This window comes from Leptosomus discolor, chromosome 7 (assembly GCF_034619465.1).
Source record: "Leptosomus discolor isolate bLepDis1 chromosome 7, bLepDis1.hap2, whole genome shotgun sequence".
Taxonomy (NCBI): domain Eukaryota; kingdom Metazoa; phylum Chordata; class Aves; order Leptosomiformes; family Leptosomidae; genus Leptosomus; species Leptosomus discolor.
The window spans coordinates 26,130,047-26,149,832 of NC_141397.1; the positions used below are offsets into that span (position 1 = coordinate 26,130,047).

General features: G+C 38.2%; 1 protein-coding gene across 1 annotated transcript in view; it reads left to right on the forward strand.

The window, feature by feature from the left end:
- The window catches only part of ELMO1 (engulfment and cell motility 1), a 256,188-nt gene that overhangs the window by 48,220 nt on the left and 188,182 nt on the right, over positions 1–19,786 (forward strand). The window contains exons 6-10 of the mRNA XM_086468719.1: positions 543–578; positions 8,225–8,324; positions 13,825–13,976; positions 14,860–14,938; positions 18,973–19,023. Coding sequence (XP_086324845.1) covers positions 543–578; positions 8,225–8,324; positions 13,825–13,976; positions 14,860–14,938; positions 18,973–19,023 — 418 coding nt within the window. The remainder of the gene's footprint in view (positions 1–542; positions 579–8,224; positions 8,325–13,824; positions 13,977–14,859; positions 14,939–18,972; positions 19,024–19,786) is intronic.

The following is a 19,786-nucleotide window of genomic DNA, read 5'->3' on the forward strand; positions in this document are numbered from 1 at the left end:
GGTCTATGTGGGTCCCAGCTACGCCACAACTTTCAAGCATGCTGACAACTCTGACATCAGTATTAGTGATAGAGTTTGGAAGTAAATAAAAGAGTTTTTCAGGCAACAGACTACACGTCATAGCAATGAGACAGAAAATGCCTAATGTGTAAAACCTCTATTGTTTTCTACCAAACAGTTCTTTTACACACATACTCAACTAATTTAGGATACCTAGACATGCTTTAATGGTCAAGAGAGACAGGTTTTAGAGAAATCTGATAATTTCACCTATCAACTGTCTTTTCTCTTCTGCTTTTTTCCTAACAGAAGTTAACACAAGTATTCTGAACAAATATTTGAAATCAATTTTGAATGTTCTTTGCCACTTACTGAGCTGTTTCTGTTCACAGCAAATTGTTAGTAATTTACTGCATCTTATTGTGTGTCTGTCTTTGAATTTTGTGAATCAAGCATGGGTGTGTGTGTGGGTGTGTATGCATAGGTAAAGAGTACAGATGTTTTAATGTGTGTCTCCTCACGTGCAAGTTTTAATTTTGCAGACGATATCAGAAATTGCAGAAGATAATGAAGCCCTGGTAAGAACCCGATTAGCTCATCACCTTGCGCACTACCTCTTCTTTTGCATGACTGAATTCAGGCCCTTGTGCTAATCTTTATATGTAGATACAACTGTGCATATTGATTCAGCAAGTCTTCAACCTTCTCTGTGTTCTGCTCTTGGATGCCTGTTAAAATTTTCTGATGAAGCCTTTTTTGCTTTGCTTATGGAATGAGTGTTTCATTTCTGTAACTGCTGCAGGGGCACCTACTATTTCTGAAGTAAGGCTTTTGTTTTCTTTTTTAATTTGAGCAAACAAAAACACCTTTCCCAGTTCCCCTCTTAAATTTGTCTGGCTTACATGGTTGATGGTAGGCAATTTTAATTGTTGATGTTAGTGAGATGAAAGTAAGAGTCATTGTGCCAGTTTGGATTCCTGTTATTTGATGGTCCCAGGTAATGCTAATTATTGCAGGTAACTGCAACTGCAGGTACACAAAAAGTGTAATGTAGTAAAGGGCCTCATATCAGAAGTTTCAGAAGCATGCTTATTTCCCTAATGATTTTGAATGGAACTCTTCTGTGTGATTCAAGTTAAGCACAGGCTTCATAGGCTTTGATGAATTGGGACCCCAAGCGATATTCTCATATCTTGATTGGCTTGCAAATTTGACATCTCAAGTATAGCTAAAATCCAAGGAAGCAAAAGAATAATTAATCAATTAACCATGTCTGTCACTCTGAGAGCTTGCTGTGGTTTATCATGCAGGAAATGCAGCTCACTGTCTGAATCCATGCTAAATCATCTTTTAAAATCTTCTGTAAACCAGGTTCTGAAACATTTAAATTATTGCCTAATAAATAAAGACAGTAAGAATAAATTTGGCAGTATACTTAAATCCTTCCTCTACGTTTGCTTTTTCAACCTAGTACAAAGTAACTTGTTTCATAATAGAAAAGTTTGGATTCTGAGGAAAATGATTACAATGGCATGAGGCTTTCAGATTCTTGGCAGCATCACCCCTGCCGAGACAAGGTACCTCCTGTACATTTAGATGGTGGGTTTTTCCTCACTGCTGTGAAAGTAATTCTTTGTGGAAGAATAGTTATACTCCTTCAGCATCTCTCTGCTTCCAAATTCTGTTATCTTGTAGGCTTCTCCATATGAAATGTTGTGATTGTCCTCAAGACAGTACTAAAATCCTGACTTACGATTGCATTGCACCCTCATTTTAGGACCTGATCATACTGATGATCTGAATTAATTTTTCTTACACAGTTGAGTTTTGTTTACTCATGGGAACAAGGCACTTGTTGCCCACTTTAAGAGGATTCCTAATGATCAGTGTAGATACAGCACATCAGGGGATACAGTAGTAAAGACAGTGTATGTGACTAAAGTTTATTCTGACTTTGGAAGTTAAATCCTACCAGTAGAAGCTTCAATTCACATCAAGGTACACAGTTTAATATTTTGGTTTCCTTCAGTAGTACATGAAATGATAACAACTAAAATAACATAAACTCTTGAGTTTGGGACTTGTACTTAAAAAAATACCAGAGCCATTGGTCAGGACATGAAACCAATAATTCTGGAAGCTGGCTTGTTCGTACATTTTGAAGGTGAAGTGTATACACTAGTGCTCTATGAGCATACTTATCAAACTGACTTATCCTGACTATTTTTCACACCCGTGTGTTAATGGGAAAAGGTCAAATGAAACAAGAACTATTAAAAAACCCTTGGAGCTTGATATAATGAACTAAACTAAACTTTAAAACTTTGCTGCCTCCACCTGCTGTCATCTTGACTTAAGAAATTTAAAGACACCAAATACTAATTAAAAACCCCTGATGTTACAGGATGACATATTTCATAAAGTGCTAGTATTTCTTTTTATCTCTGGTAGCTTTCACGTACTAGGCTGACTTAATTAAAACCTGATTTTCATAGAGAGTCTTTGTTTAATAGCTTTCTCCACTGAAGGAAGTTCTTCTAAAATGTGAGTTTCTTTTCCTCTGTCTTTTCAGTTTTAGGAGTTCTCATTTAGTTTTGGGATTTTATCTATCCCATGTTGGCTAACACTGGGATTAAAAAAATATACATAATTCCCATGAAACAACTCTATTATTTGACCTTTGCGTTGCAGTACTGACTTATAGTCAAACTACGGTGATTGGAGAGTGGTGTTTTTCCTGTGTAGTTAGTTGTTCCTGGTCTTTTAAGAAAAGCTGGTCCACTTAAGGAAATTACAAGCAAAAACAGGAATTTAAAAGATGGAGAATGAGAGAAAAGGTAATTCTAATCACATCTTCATGAAGAACCAGTGTGTAATAGTTCCTCTGGGCTAGTTTCCCATGCAGACAAATGCTTAATGCCCCTCGAAGTGGATTTAGTCATACTCTATGATAAGAGTATCTACACCTGGACTTAGTCAAGAACAGTTAAATTTCTGTTTAAAATTCGCAGCTTGTTTTCTCTAATCAGAGATAATTTTCAAGCTTAAGAGAAACCCTGAAACCAGGGGTACAAAGCTGTTTCAGGTTTTTGGAATGCAAGTGGTTTAAAATCAGTAGGGCTGATCCCTTGTAATGAACACAGTGAAAGTGTACCACAAAGAAATATTTCGGTGGTGCTTGGCACGATGCAAAAAGGATAACCTGTGTCAATTGCAGTGTAGCAGTTAAATGCATTTTCTGTAATCACCTAGGAAAAATAGGGGCAGCTACTCTGCAGGTTATTCAGTTATTTTCAGCTGGGCTAAGTACCAAGTAGGTGTGAATTGCTTTTAGTTGGATTTGATGGTGGCTTAGTGTCACCCTTAGAAAGGTTACCTGAAGGAACCAGACAGTGTAGAAGCAATGAAGAGGAGCCATAGCAATAAAAAAGGTGGTACTTCACACTGTGCTTGCAGAGCATCGTGCTGCATCATCAGTCTTCATTTTAGACTTAGTTAAGTTCTTGCCCCCATGGCTTTTCCAGAGCTCTTGTCCTCTGATGATTAGATATATTCTGCTCCCCTGTTTAAATTTATTCATGGCCATTTATCCTGGACAACTCTAACTTAAAAAGCTGTTCTTGCTCTTTGATGTTGACCTCAATGATTTCAGGCCTTTCAACTGCCCAGTGTTAGGCTGTGAGCTCAGTTGCTGAATGATAAGGGGCTTAAAGTTAACCACTTCCTTAACTCTTGCATTTGGTAGTAGGCTGCTACTCTCTTGTTGCCTCCTGCCCAGTTAAAGTTGTTTCTTTGCTGCTCTTCCTCTGCACAATTAGAGATCAGCTTTGGTTTTGTTTTGCCCATGAAAAATGGTTTGTGTAAAGATGTACTGTCTTTGGCTTCTAGTCCTAATGGGCTGGTGGCTGTATCCTGGTTGTGACAGACAAACAACAGTTAATTTCCAGGTTCTCCTATACAACTTTTATAATATAAAACATGAGACAGTCCACCTAGCTTTAGAAAAGCTTATATTGCTTTGTATTTTGTTACCTGATTACAGCTGAGCCTGACTAATTATCTTGATTTAAAGAATCATTTGAAGAGCTGAGTATTTTTCCCTCCTCAATAGCAATAAAATGGTCATTTGTGTGTGTGTGTTAAACATGGATTGAGGTTTTTTATTTTGGTGTGGTGGGTTTTTTGTTTGTTTGTTTGTTTGGGTTTTTTTTCCCAAAAAGATCTAGGGGATTTGGGTGCTCAAGTCCCATTAATTTATTTTGATAAGAAATTCAGGTTGCTTTAGGCATCTTTCAAAATATCAGACATAGTTCTATATATAAATCTGAGGATTACTTAGCACACATGATAAAAAAAGATGGTTTAGCCATGTAGAAATGATTCTAGGAAGGCAGGTGAGATAGGTGTAGTGGTCAGGGTCACATGCTCATTCCCATCATTTTTAGGAAAGAAAAGCTAGTATCAAAATGCATGGAGGTTTTTTTCTTCACAGTTTCCTAAAATAAGAATGCAGAAAAATCTTAGGAATCTAAATTAACAGGCTTTGACCTGATATTTCTCTAAAACCTAGAGATGGGGACACAATTGTTGACTGACTCTTCAGTCAGGTTTTTCGGAGGGGTAGAGGTGCACAGGTTGTGGATCAGAGCATGGCCATCCTCACTGTAACAGCTCACGCTGGGACAGCCAGTGGCGTTGCAGAACACAGCTTTCTGCTGCTTGAGAGGCTTTTGCTGAGAGATGCTGTGGGTGAGGAGGTGCTTCATGACCAGCTTGCCCATCCTCACAACAGTGCTTAGAAGAGGGGAGTCAGACAGCAGAGAATGGGGAAACTTCATCAGCTGTGTCTGGCGTCCCCACCTAAGAGCCAGAGCCCTGAACAGCATTCAGAGGGGATTGTGAAAGTAGCTTGCGTGAGAGCATAGATCATTAAAATGTCAGTGTTGGTGAGGTATGAAATAGCAATTACACAGTGCATCTTTCTGATATTTTTCCCCTCTTGCTGTGATGACACACATTAAGAAGCACCTTCATCACGAATTACCTTCGAACTATTAAGTCATTTTGCCAGAGCAGCAAGGTTTGATACTTACAGAACTGTTGTGTCGTCTGCTGTGGATTAATGTAAAAAGACTTTACGAAGAAAGAGGCCCCATTACTTTTTAGACGTTTTGTATGATTAAAACACTTAGTGAGATTTAAAATTAAACTGCTCCTACCATATGTTTTCTAAGATTACTACTTTTATGATCAAGCTTTTATTCCTTTGAAACTTCTAGCATCTATTCTGTCTGCCACTCTTAATAGTGTGAGCTGTGCGTGTGTGTCTTGAAATGAATTGCTTGGAAGTCTATTTCTACCTATCTGCTTGTGTTTAAACACATAACAATGAATCAACACCACTCCCTTCCCCCTCCAGATACTTTAATCCTTATCTTGCTCTAGTTACCCTGGAGATTGCTTTCATCGCTAGCTATGCTGTTCCTAATGCTTATCCTTTAAGCCTGGCTTTTGACTTTTGCAATGCCATTTCGTGTATACATGTGTTTGCAGGTGCATATGTATAGCTTTATATTTAAAAAATACACACTATGTATGTGTGGTGCTGCATAATATATAGCATTGGAGAATTTCTTGGTGCTTGATTAGTCCCAGTGTTACACCTCTTCACTCATTAATTGTTTGAAGCAGTGTCACTGGAGTGACACCTGGTGGGGTGTCTGATCATTTTAAGTTGAGAGTACTTCATCTTCTGGATCCCAAACGGTTGTATCATTGTCACATCTACTGAAACCATTATACATTAATACCAGTCTTTTCAGCTCCATTAACTCAGTTTCCCCTCCAAAGCTGTGGAGGAGGCTGCATTAATTGGCAAGATTAATCAGTAGTTTTAGTGTGAAGAATAAATGAGACTGATGAATTCAGGTTAGTTTAATTCCTTTACGTTCCAGCTTCTGCTATTCTGAAGGTGAATATCCATATGCAGGTTTAATACAGTTTTAAGTAATCCCTCTAAACTATACCCATTGTTAATGGCAATTATCTTTCATGTACAATTAGTTTATAGAAGAGTGTTTATGTACTAAATACAGGTTGATTGACTAATTTTTTTAAACCATATATGAGAAAATACAGAGGAGATAGTTTATCTGCTTAGTTTAATGCTGGGAGAAATATTTTTATCTACTTTTCAACCTATATGGCCTATCTTTTTGTATTTTTTCTTTTTATTTGGATCTAATTTAGTCTAGCTTCATAAAATACCAGAATTCCGTATATTTGTGGAAGTATTCTTTCATGAAGATGTATGAGAATTTGGTACAAGTTTTTAGAAGGAAGCCTTTCCTAGGGGTGCTGTTTTATTTGTGGCTTCATAAATAACCATTTTATGCAATAGGAATGGATTGGCAAAATTGACAGGAGCAGAGCTGATAAGTCTTATTGTTGTCTTGTTACGAGATCCTTGGTTATTTGGAATGTTAGCAATGACATTTTAAATCTAATTTAAGTCTTAAAAGATTTGTAATATTAAACAACAAGCAAAAACCCAACCCCTCTATCCCCAAAACAAAACCAAAAACTTCCAGGTCATGTATTTGCAGAACAAAATATTCCTACAGAATTACCGTGGATTTTGAAAAGACACTGTATTTTTCTTGTTTACTCTTTGTTGTAGTTTTTTTAATTTTGTCATAAATAATCAAAACTACTATGGATACCCTTACTTATTGTGGAAGAGAAAGGTGTGTTTTGGGGTTTTTTTTTGGTTTTACTCACAAAATGTCAAGAATGGCCAATTTATTTTTACTGGGAGTTTTGAAGAACAAGAGCTCCTTTCTTAAATGAAAGGGGTGCTAAAGGCTGCATCTCGCCATCAGAAATCCCTAAATGGCAGATTATATCAAATCCAGTAAACTGGCTATTGGAGTTACTCAATCGAAATTAACTTTCTGCTTTATTCCTCTGTACTGCTGTAAATGTCTTCCATCCAAGTGGATGTTCACTTACTTCTGTTGGGTTGGTGCAGGGTAGTAGGAGAGCAAATCACAGAATAAGGATTACCGATTACACTGCTTAACTATGGCTATAGTATTAGACTCAGGTCCAACTTACTGAGCTTTGCAGTTCCGGTCTGACTAGAGTTTTTTTAAATTTTATCTTTTTATTAGGTAAGCTGTTGCATTAAAATCACTGGGACTATTCATGCTGTTTAGATTGATTGTGTGCTTATGCGTGTTAACGGCTTAGTGGCAGAGTACCTTGCAGGTGGTTTGGCATGCCCTTAAAGGTAATACGCTGCTTCATTTTGGGCTCTGTGCGCTGCTGCTTGTATGGAGTAGTTACCTCATTGAAATCATTATGGCTGCTGGGTGTTTGTTGCCCTGACTATATATAGAAGTGAAGCTAATCTTTAAAAGCTGTTTTTTAGCATGGAAAGTTCCTGTGTGGCTAGTCAGGTTAGAGCATATTATTTATGTTAAGTTTAAACCCGTTTTGAATTTAGTTGAGTTCGTATGAAGATGCATTGAATCTCAGATTTACAGGTGTAAATTTACAGGTGTAAAATGCAGTGTAGTGGCCTGCGAACTCTAAACAATTTGAGCTGCATGCTTGGATAATGGGAACTTTGCAATTTACTTGACATGGTTGTCCATATATAAACAAAAGGAGATGCATCTTCAGGTTTAAAGAAAGAAATCAAGGCATTAACTATTGGAAAATTGCTGCTCAATAGAAAATACATTCTGGTGCGTTTTTAAAATATATTTGCTTCCTTGTAAGAGAAGGAACATACAATCCACTAACTTTCTGCCAATCTGCTTGATACAGAGGTGCTGAAACATGGCACCTCTGTATGACATTCAATTAGGAACATTTCCATAAGTTGCTAAGAAAAAACTTACTACTTTTCTTCCGTTAGATACCAAACTCTGAATTTATGAGAGAAGTTTAATTTGGACTATCTGATTTCCTTGAGCATTGCCTGTAGTGTTCTCCTGGGGATTAGTTCTTGCTTTCTTCCAGGTGACTGTTCTTGATGTCCATGCTAAATTCTTTTGGAGACTGTTTGTTGCATGGCCTCTTTTGCTTTTCTGCTACCTCTTAGTCCATAATTGGCTTCAATTTCCTGCCTTTCTGAAAGCTTCCTGCTGCTTTATTCCCTCGGTCATTGCCCTGCTGCATTACTGGTAAATGTTGTCATGACTCCTGTCTCTTGCAGCTTTGGAGATATGTTGTCCTTTACACTGACTGCATTTGTTGAGCTGATGGATCATGGGATTGTATCGTGGGATACATTCTCTGTGGCATTCATTAAAAAGGTAAATCTGTAATCAAAGCTATCTGTTCTATATCAGTTTAAAGATATGAGGTGAGTGGTGATTTGTTTATTTTTTCCCAGGTATGTTATTTAGGTCATTGGTCAAAAGGTACGTGAAAATGGGATTAAAGTGCTATTTCAAACTATAAATATTTGTAGTTGCAGGATCTGGCCTAACTTCTACGAAGTCAACGGGAGTGAGATGGGGTCAACGCTGTATTAGGCTTACTACACAAGAAACTGCTTGTTCAATTACAGTGTGACCTCCCTGTGCAGATACCATGCAGTTAAAGCAAAAATTAGTATTTTGATTTAATGTAAATTAAAATGAGTAATACCTTATTTCTTGAAACGAAACCAGCACTGAAACGTTTCCTCTGGGGGTATGGGAGGAAGAGAAATGAATTAGTTTACAAATTGAAATTAAGCTGATATCTACTGAGTTTATCAAGGTGAACTCTGCCCCCCCTGAATCTTGCAGCTGAGATCTGTGATTTTGAAACAGAACTTTCCACGATTTGCAACATTTTTTTTCTTTTCTTGCATGTGGAAGATGCACAAAACCAGCAGAAGTATGGGAGTACTCTTTAAGTACAGAGATTTAACAGACTTCAGAAAAAACTTTTTGTTACTGATTTAACCTTTTTAATTTACTGTGGGGAGAAAAACAACCCACACTTCTTTACAAAGAATTTTTGAACTAGAGTGAATTCAGAACTTATCTTAAAGTGCATTTGTACAGGTTCAAAAGATATCAGAGTTCCTTCACTAAAATGATGTCAGAAGCAGTAATGGAACAGATAATAACCAGTGGCAAAGAGATCTTCATTATAACAGAGTGTGTTGAAGCAAAGACTTTTAATTTAAATTTGGTTAGAAAATTGCTACCACAAAAGGAAAGTACAAATTTACTTTTGTTGCCAGAAGTGAAAGAAGAATCAGTTACGAAAAGAGCATTAGATATTAAAGCTCAACTTTGGTCATAAAAAATAATGGATGCCATTTGTAAGAAAAATTAATATAATTGGTCTGATTTTTGGACACTTTTTTGCCTATCTTCCTGTCTAGATAGATTATGAGGATGATGATTACTGTTATCTTTTCTTCGCAAAGAAAATAGTACAACTGTTTTTTAGCTGACTTTGAGATACAAAGTCAAACCCAAAATGCCTTATTTGCTGGGGGAGCTTGCTAAGAAGTATATGAAGAAACTAGTTAACATGAGTTTAAATCAATCTACTTTGTTTGTGACTCAAATTGATTGTCTTTTGTCTAACCTTAACAACATCTTTTGCCGTGTGGGTTGTACGGTAACTATGGAAGAAAGCGTTATGTGCACCCCTGTTAATGGCTCACCTCTTCTGTCTGGCGCTTCCATAGATTTCCCTGGACAGTGACCCAATTTAAAAAACAAAACAAAAGGCACAAACAAAAGCGTTCTCACAAAGTACCTATGAAAATCAAAACTGGTGAGTGAAATCCAAAAGTGAAATTGGTGGACAAGAAGGGGACCAAGAAGAATAGCGCAGTTAGAAGAGAAACAGAAGGGCAAGCAATGACAGAAATAGAGGAAAGAGGCACAGGTGTGTCCTGACTTGCCACGCAGTTGGGAGTGAGAACAGCAGAGCCCTCAGAGGGGCTCTGTGGGCGAGGGGCAAACCTGAAGGAGCACCTTTGGACCGTGTCTCAGACAGCAATCTACAGCTTTATTCTTACTTGCTTCCCTGACCTCAGCTTTTGACAGACCACTTGAGGTTCCTGATGGGCTTGCTCAAGTGGTTGACAGGATGGATAAGGGAGCTGATAAATTTCTGCTGGCTAAGGGGGAACTTTGCAATCAAGTGCTTCTGCCCTTTGAAGCTGTCTTTCATGTTAAATGGAAGCCAAACTGGAATGGGGAGGAATTAACCTGAACTTCTTTCTTGAATAGTTTTCTAATTTAAAATGTAGAAGCTGGAGGAGACCTCAAGGGGAACCTTTAACTGCTTCTAGTGACTAACCAGTTGGTGTCGGATGCAGTCTCCCTCCCATCCTTTGGGTACATAAAGACTGCTATTCCAACTGCTGCAAATAAGAATTGACACTTTCAAGGAGGCATTTGTTCTTTATCTTAAGGGAAAATAGCATCATTTCAAAAAAACTTCCTTATGAAATGCAAGATTCTTTCAAGACCTTTTTCTCCTTTATGACAACAAAGTTTATTTCCAGCTTCCATGGTTGCCTGAAGGATTTGGATGCCCGGTTCTTAGACAATGTCATGGTAATTGGATATCAAAATCCCATCTTTAGTTCCTACAAGAGGAGTAATAAAGTTTGTAGCATTGATTGAGATAATTAAAAATATCTCTTAGAATTATTTATATAACTGCTCTTTCATAACTGTGTGATGCAGAGTCTTAACCTTGATGAATTGTTTACTCTGCCTTCTAAAGTGTACTGTGCAGGAAAAGGGGGTGACAGCAGGAAAAGTATCTCTGGGTCTCACAACTGCCAGTTCTTTTTTCTGTAGTCAAGTGCAACTCTAGTTCCTTACTTGAAAGGAAGATGCACACTTTAAAATTTTACTATGCATTAGGACTTAATAGAGAACAAAACTGTCAGATTTTTCTGTACATTCTGACATCAAAATGATCCAAGCCAATAACTAGTGAGCATACCACTGCCCAGAAAATCAGATCTATTTCCTTCACTGTTCTTTCCTGTGGGATTTTTATTGGTGGCATGTTTTTGTGGGGTTTTTTGTGTTGTTTTGGTTGTTGGTTGTTGTTTTGGTTGTTTGGGGTCTTTTTTTAAATTTTTAACTTTTGAATTCTCACTTATGCTTTAAGTGATGCTGAAACAGGAAAAGTGAGATGATGTAGTTTAGTTTGATACAGTTTTTTCACCTACCCTCACGTTACATGTTTGGCTCCTGTTTCAGCAAGAGCGCTAGGGCTGAACGTGTAAAGGCATTCTGATTCCTGATTTCCCTTGAAATTGATAGGAAGTTAAGTGCCCAGCCATTTCTTTTGTATGTGGCTATGTATGTCCTGATAGGACTATGCAGATACTAAGTTTACAGGTATTTTGCTGAACAAATAGTTTTATCCTTGATGAGACACACTCATGTGACAGGTTTTCGTGCAAAAGTACAAAGCAATGAAGTGGCTTATTTCTGGAGGAGAGACTGTATTTCTGTAAGCTTGCATTATTTTTATCATCAGAACTTTTGATAAGTGAGTGCAGGATTATTTTTGGATGTTGAAAGCCCTCTCTGCATGTGGTGCTTAATAAGCAGAGAACAGCAAATAACACAGATTTGAACTCCTATTGATTCTTATCTCTTTTCAGGAAAGCCTGCTTTTTTTTTTTTTTTTTCCACCCCCCACATCCAGAACTTCAAGTATGGTAACAGAATTTCTTTTTAATCTAATTTTCCTCCCTCTGGAACTGGCATGCCTTATTTATCAGGGTAGAGAAGCTTGTTATTTCTGGCCAGACTTCATGCTTCAGCAAGGTGGTTATGAATATATATAGCAAGTTACCTAGCAGATGTTTTTACAGTGTGATCTGCCATAGCTTTTTAAAGACACAAGCCAGCTTCATACCTTGGGTTTGTGTTTATGATTAAAAGAAGTTATGGTCCAGGATCAGAAGAATAGGTATGTCTAAGGCAGCCAGTCCTAGGCTGAGGTTTCAGTTACCTATACAGTTACATGTCTGCAGGCCCCTGATATGAATATGTCCCAGTGAAGCATTTACGCTGCCACTTGAAATATCATGGGAAGGAGCTGCTGCACCAAGAATAATTCATACATGACAGGGCTTCTAAAGAGGATGGTGACAGCAGTCTGGCAGGTTGGGACACAGTCTGGACGTGTATTCCTGCTGCACAAGTGATCAATGAATGCCTGATGACTGAGGCATCTAGCACGCATTTGGTTTATTGTGTGAGCAGTCCAGTTGGTCTGCGCATACGCTGTCTGTACTGTGGGTCTTCTGGACATCTGGCAGCTCTGGCTGCAGTGCATCAAAACCCAACTGGATTACCGTTAAGAGAGGTAGGGTAGTACAGTGCTTCTGAGATACAGCTTGTTACTCTAAACAGCACAATGTGCATTGTCTACTAATGTAAATATTGCTTGGGCTCAGGACTTGCAGACAGCAGATACTGAAAGTCCAGAGCAGAAAAAGGCTGATTGAGTCGCTTCTTTCCTATTCTCTATGCATGCATGCATTGGTTCTTTATTTTCTGTAAAGTCAATGTGTATGCCACAAAGTGAATTATATTCAGCATAGCATGTTCCTGTTGTGGTCATGCAAACCAAATAGCAGAGCAAACATCAGTGCTGCAATAGATTAGAAGAAGAAAAATCTGTCCCTCTTTCCTTGTCTCCAACCAAAGTTGCAGAAAGGGTGTTTTGCTCTTTCAGGACTACTCAAAGTGTCACAAGTGCAAAACAATGCCATTGTGTTTAACTGAATTTTACAGGCAGCTAGGCAGCTTTTCCAAGCACAGGCCATGCCTTTCTTCCTCCAAAAGGCAAACGATGCCAAGGCCTAAGCAAGCATCCAGAATCAGAAGCAGTGTAATCACATTAGTGTCTTGTAGCAGGAGTACTGAAGAAGCGCATGGACTTGAAGTTTTCTGGAAGGAATACATCAAACTTGAGACAGGGCTGCTGTAGTCTGTTACTTGGCTGTAAAGAGCAAATAACTGTAGTCACACGACATTTCTTCTGTCTGTCTGTGCTTCCTCGGATACCTTTCAGCTTGACTGTGCTGGTATTGGTGCATTCAAGGAAAACCCAGGCAGTTCTCACTTCCTGCGTCAGCAGAAGGCAAGCTTCTTCCCGGGGAGCCGGGTCCGTGGACTGGGCAGCATGCAGAAGAATGCACATTGCCACATCTGCAGCACAGCTGTGTGGGCTCTGCAGATGAGTGTGCAGCGTGTCATTGCCACACTCCACAAAAGCAGAGGTCAGACCTGATTTTAATTAATGTGCCATTTGTGGCAGCTTGCAGTGAAAGTGAAGGTTGCTAATGCGTGGACACTTAGCAGGACTGGACTTTAGGCAGAGTTATGGAACCAGTCATGCTGATAAATGATCATCAACAGAGTTTTAATTTGTAACCTGGAGAGAGCTTTCAGTGTTGTTGGTAGGAGCAGCGGGGAAAAAACAAAATGCATGTTTTGCCAGAGAGCTAGATGTAAGTTTCTCTTTTGAAACAGTTCCCTTGAGGCTAGCTATTTGTTTAGAGAAAACTGGCTGCAGTTTTCTGCTGGAGAGAATGACAAGTATTCTCCTTGTCCTTCCAAAGTTTTCGTCACAAAAAATATTGTATCCTTTGAAGGTATCTGCAGTGGCTGGTTGATTGCTTTCAGGTATTCACTGATACCTGGCATGTGGACAAGACTACATGTATTCTAACGCCTTTCTGAGCCAAGTCCACATTTTTCTTTCTTCCCTTTCCCTGTTTTCATGACATGATGTAAATTCTCTAAATGTTTGAATTTGTAGATAGCAAGCTATGTGAACAAATTTGCGTCAGACATCTCTATCTTGCAACGGTCGCTAGCAATCCTGGAATCGATGGTGCTCAATAGCCATGACCTGTACCAGAAGGTGGCACAGGAGATCACGATTGGGCAGCTAATCCCACACCTGCAGGGGTGAGTGTCTTCAACTGCCACCTGGTATGGTGGATATTTTTTTTTATCCCCAGATGAGCACAGCATTTGAAAAAAGAGTTGTATAAAGACTGGCAGCCTCCTGTATGACTCCTGCACCTACGGTAAGTGGCTGGATGACTGGTAACCAGCTTTCTGGAGTTTCTTGGTCATTGATTTTCTATTTTTTTTTTTTTAATTTTTTTTTTTGTGCTCAGCTGCCTGTGTGGTTGAAAGTGGGAAATGAAGAGCACCCCATAGTAATAAAATGCTTAATGCCATTAGCATACAAATGGGGTTGTTTTGTTTGCCAGCCTCTGGGAGGTGTGCAAGACAAAAATCAGTCAACATTTGCTGAAGGTACATTTGAAAAGGGAGCGACTTTTTCTTAAACAGTAATGCGTGCCGGTTAAATGGATGGAAACTGCCTCCTGTAGCATAAGGTAATGTATTGTGTACAGTTTGCTATACTGGGGTTATGCTCCCAGCTGGGATATTTTCCATTCACCTGAAAAGATTTTCATACCAGCAAGTTCATCTCCACAACCCTTTAGGGAAGAATCCTCTTCCTACCTGTAGCTGTTTGGACATCTGGAAGCTGATTGTCTGGGCTCCTGCTATGATCAGTGGAGGGTCAATGGCACTTCAAGGGTGTGATTCATTTCACCTTTCTTGAATGCTGAGTCTTCCTTTGCTATGTGTTGTCTCTTTTAATAATAGAGACAAACTGCTCATGACCAACTTTGATTACCTAACTTTTACGTGGTTAACATTAAGTACAAACAGTCCCTCCACTTCTACCTGCAGTAATGCAACTGGAAAATCAGTTTCTACAGCTCTTGTGTATTCATGTTCTTCTCTCATGTCTATAATTTATTCCAAACAGGACAGACCAAGAAATCCAGACTTACACCATTGCGGTAATAAATGCACTTTTCCTTAAAGCACCGGATGACAAGAGGCAGGTAAGTTGTTGAGTCTTGTACATGTACACATCTATAGGAAAAGTGTGTGGTATTCAAACCTGCAGTTGTCCCAGTCACACTTTTCCTGTGGTTAATTCAAACTGAAACTTGTTCTGTTGTTTCATGCTCGTATGCCATTATTTTAATGGAGCTACTTCCATCTTGCACCAGTATTAGTAGAGATTAAGAATTCTTCTGTGCTTTTGTAGTTTCATCTAACCTCACATGAACCATATTGACTGTGGCTGACTGTAGTATTTGTACTGAACTCGTTGCCAGCACAGCTTGTAAAACCAGGCTATTTTTTGCTAAACTGTTCCCCCCGTGTCCCCCCTCAGATTCTTTAATAAAAAGTGCGTTTGTTTTGAAAATGGAAATATCTTGCCATGTAAGCATTTCATTACTTTTATAGTATACTCTTTTAAGTTAACTTTTAGTGCCAGACATCAGAACGCTTAAAAGGAAATATTTCAAGATTGCTAGTTGCTGTCAAATGAGGATGGAATGTGATGTGTTATGGAAAAGAGAAGTTTTTTCAGTGTTTATGAAGTCATTAGCCTGTGTCAAGCCAGATTTAGTAATTTATTTATTTAACATTTCTGTCAGCAGGAACAGTGATGATAATTCTTGTGGTGAAATACTGTTAATGTCCAGAACAAGTTCATTGAGAGCTGCTGATCAGTTCTGACCAGGGCTTTCCTTAGATTTATTTACATTTTTAAGTGCTGGAGATTGTTTAAACAAAATCAAAGCTCTAATGGGTAATTTTTCTTGTTTGCTTCAAAAATATTTTTAAAATTGCAAATAGGGGAAAGTAAAACCATGTTGTTGTGCTTTTTTTAAAAAAGCCTTTTTCCCCATGCCTTTTTTCCTGTTTCCTCCAATACAGTCTTCAGTTATTAAGGGAAGAAAGGCACCTATGAACAAAAATTGGAATAAAAACTTTCTTTCAATTTTGGCATAAATCTATGACAGGTCCTTGTAAGAAAAATGAAGATTTCACTTTTTACATTTGTAAATAGCTGCTACTGCTTATGTTTCTGTGAAAAGTATGCTTTGGTCATATTTGAAGTAGAGACACAATGTCAGATATAGATAAGACTTTAATATTAATTAGTGGGTATGTGTTCCTCAAGATGACAGTACCTCAGGGTATTCCCAGCATGTAAAACTGTGCGTCACCAACAGTATAACCATCTAGTGAGGGTGGCAGTAAACCATGCAGACTTTATTTCACCTGCAGTACCTGCTGCTGTGACACAAAATTGTTAGTCATGGAGTTTATGATCATTAGAATATAATGATCTGATTTGCCTTGATGGCTAGTAGCCCTGAGACTTGCAGAAAATTTCCTTCAGCCTTTAATAACCTGTACTAAATAGTCAGAATCTGTCAGGTTTCTCTTTATATCTGTCTTGTGGCTAATTAGTAAACCATACATTGAAGAAGGTAGGTGTCTATTAGCTTCAAGGTAAGTATAACTGATACTGTTTACTGAATTCTGTCTAAGACAATGCGCTGAGGTGATGCAGTCTTATTAGTTATCTGACAGAGAGTACTCGACAGTTAAGGTTCAGCACTCACTGCTAATGTGGTTAGGAGTGAGAAACTGCACCAAACCCCGTATGACTCCAGGAGCTCTGGCATCCTCTCTAGTGCTGTCTTTTGGGGACCAGCATGATGTGGATGACTGCACTGCAATTAAAGAAAGAATTTAAATTGGTGCTGGTATCTGAATTTCTTCCCCTCTTTTTTTTTTTTTTTCCCTCTTTCCCTATTTCCGTAGTGCAAAAAGCCAAGAGGTTCAAGGTTTTTTCTTTTTTAATGAGAACTCAGTGGTTGCTTTGCTTCCTCTGCCACTGTCAAGGACCAAATCATCTAGAGAAACCTAAATTATTGGAAAAAAAAAAAATCTTTATCAGAAGAGAGCTGAGAGTTTGAGCATTGAAATGATACTGTGAATTACTGTGAATGTTTGAAACACTTTTTTTGGCACTTGTCTGCATTTTTGCAGAGAGGCGTTGCTATGGGAAATGAGATAGCAAATTTTGTCAAATAATTTTTGTTCTCATCTGTTACTACAATACTTATTTTAGAAGCAGCAGCTCATCAGCTTCTAATAGCCATATAGACTTCTTGGAGACAAAGTTGATTTTGGTGCAGTAATTGGTTTTGTGAATGCTTGTTGCTCTATCAGGTTTTGGTCCAATGACATAAAACAGTACGCCAATAATGGCTTTAAATTACAGGTGTAAGAAAGTAGTGACAATTTAATAATCCTCTCCAAAAAGTAAAATAGAAGAATTCCCATTTTTTTGCCTTGAATGCAGAAAAGACTACCTCATATTCTTTACGGGTCCATCTTTTGGTGGTGGAGATACTTTGACAAAACTAGCCAGTCATGAAGTGTAACATCAAGGATATCGTGTGCTTGGCACTCCCCCTGCAGCTCAGTTGTGCATTTCCAAAAGAGATGGAAGCATCTGTATCATTCATTTCCTTTGCTGTTACTTGCAGTTGAAACCTGTTTAGCCAGGAAAGGCTTAAAAACTAAAGCCGAGTTTTTGTTGTCTTTGGCCTCTTCTTCCTTCCTTATCATTCCCGTGTTCTGCGGTAGCACCCTTTATCTGGTATGAAGAAAGCAGTCAACATCCATGACTGCCTCCTCTCTCATAATTAGAATTATTTTCTTTCTGACAGCAAGTTCTCATCCTAACACTTTCTTTATTTACATTGTTTCTGCAACTGTGTTTCAGCAATCCAGTTCTTCAAATGTTTTATATAATAGGCTTAGTTTTCTTGTTTTCCAATTTCTTGTTTGTTATATAAAAGTGACCAGTATGTACTCTATATTGCTCTTCAACTCTCACAAAGATCAGCAGGAATTTTTAAAAGTTTATTTCTCCTGAATGTGAACAATGTTTTTGATATGGTGCCAACTGCACAGAAGTGCAGCGCATACTAAGAATGTCCTTATGATTTGTTGTGCTCTATTACGTAAGGCTGTGATACATGAGCTCTATTTCCAATCAATGATCTACTAATTCCAAACATTCCAAACATTACCCCTTTGTGTACATATAAGCAGTGTCTAAATAGAAGTATGCAGTGTTATCCAAATCCTTAACTAGTACATTTTGAAAACAATAATTTAAAAATAGTTACATGATAATTGTTGTAAGTTGTACACATTGCGTATGCTAGCGTATGTCCACATACACACACACGCACGTATATTTCTATATTGATGGAAAAGATCATGGAACTTAAAAATGGGGTATATGCTTCTAGGTATGGTTAAGATTAGACTCTCGTGCTTGGTAAGTATAACACAATCCCTCCTATACATTGTAGGACACTTTGCAGCATGGGCAGCCAGGATCAGCTGCTTAAGAATGACAGTGAAAGCATATTCTCCTTAATAGTGACTTCAGACAGATCTAGAAAGAGAAGTTTATTTGAGACAAAATAGTGGACCGATGTCAGCATTGATGCCAAAATGCAGAGAATTATTGTCTGTGATGATGAAACGGTACAAGTTGTAGGCTGATTTACTGAGTTAAGGTTAGAGCACTTGACTTTAAAACAGCCAAAATATTGATGTAAATAAGCATGTTGTTTGACATCTTGTTTTAAAGTCCTGGCTGGCTTCCATTCCATGCTTCCTTCTGTGCTGATTGCAGGGGGAAGGTTGTGCTTGAACAAGTGTGTGTAAATACTCTGTTTAACTCACAGATACCTCTTCTGAGGTCTTTGGTTGCTGGTTTTGGCTCACCAAAGTCCTCAGCTTGCAACATCATTTTCACTTTCTTTGCCACTTTTCTCATAGTAGATTAGTCTGAGTTTGTGATGCCCAAAACAATGCATACAGTCGTATAGCTGCCACGCTGCTTCATTTCATTTGTAAGTAACACTGCAGAAACTTAAGACTAAAACCCTTTAAGCCAGTGTTCTTTTAAGTATGGCACTAAAATACCCGCTTCCAGCTAATTTTTATTTTGTTGTTTTGGTTTTTTTTTTTTAAACTACATTAGGAAATGGCAAACATTTTGGCACAGAAGCAGCTTCGGTCTATCATCTTAACTGTAAGTATATATTTTGCAGTAGCAGTGAAAAAAGGTGACTCCAGTTTTGGTGTTCATAGGTTTTATCTTAATATATTTTAATTGCACTTGTGTTGTGATATGTTTTGAAGTGTGTAATATACAAGATAAAGGTTTGGTTGTTGAATGGGTTCAAAACAGATTATCAGAAAGGGTATTTTCCCAGTCAAATAAATTGTGGTTTCTTCATGAAAATATAAAACAGAATAAAAGAATAATACCTCAAGTATTTTCTTCCAGCAGAGAATGTGAACTTTATTGTGCAGATGAGGGCTTGGCTGAAGAATTCATAGCAAGTGCTCTGTGTAAGGTTTGGAGCTGATGACAGCTAAGCAAGCCGCACAGGGTTTTCCATCATGGCGAATAGGAGGGCTTTTACCTTTGAGTAGATTACATCTTCTAGGGAACAAGGGAAAGTGCTCTTTCTCTGTTACGAGATACTAGGCAGTGTAAAACAAACCAAACAAAGAACCTCTCTCTCTTTCTCATTCACTATCATAATTTAAATGATGCATTAAAAAAACCCAGAATGTGTTTCAGAAGGCATATTTTTACACTGCTTGTGTTCGTAAGAAATTTGGTATAAGCATATGAATAATATCTCTGGAACTGTACAATATCAGTTGCTGTATCCATCTTCTAGTTGATGACTTTTTCCTTATGTATGCTCTGCCGTGTTTAGTGACCTGGGTCTGTTTGCCATATAGAACCACTTGGTGGTTTTTTGCACACTAGGGATTTTTAA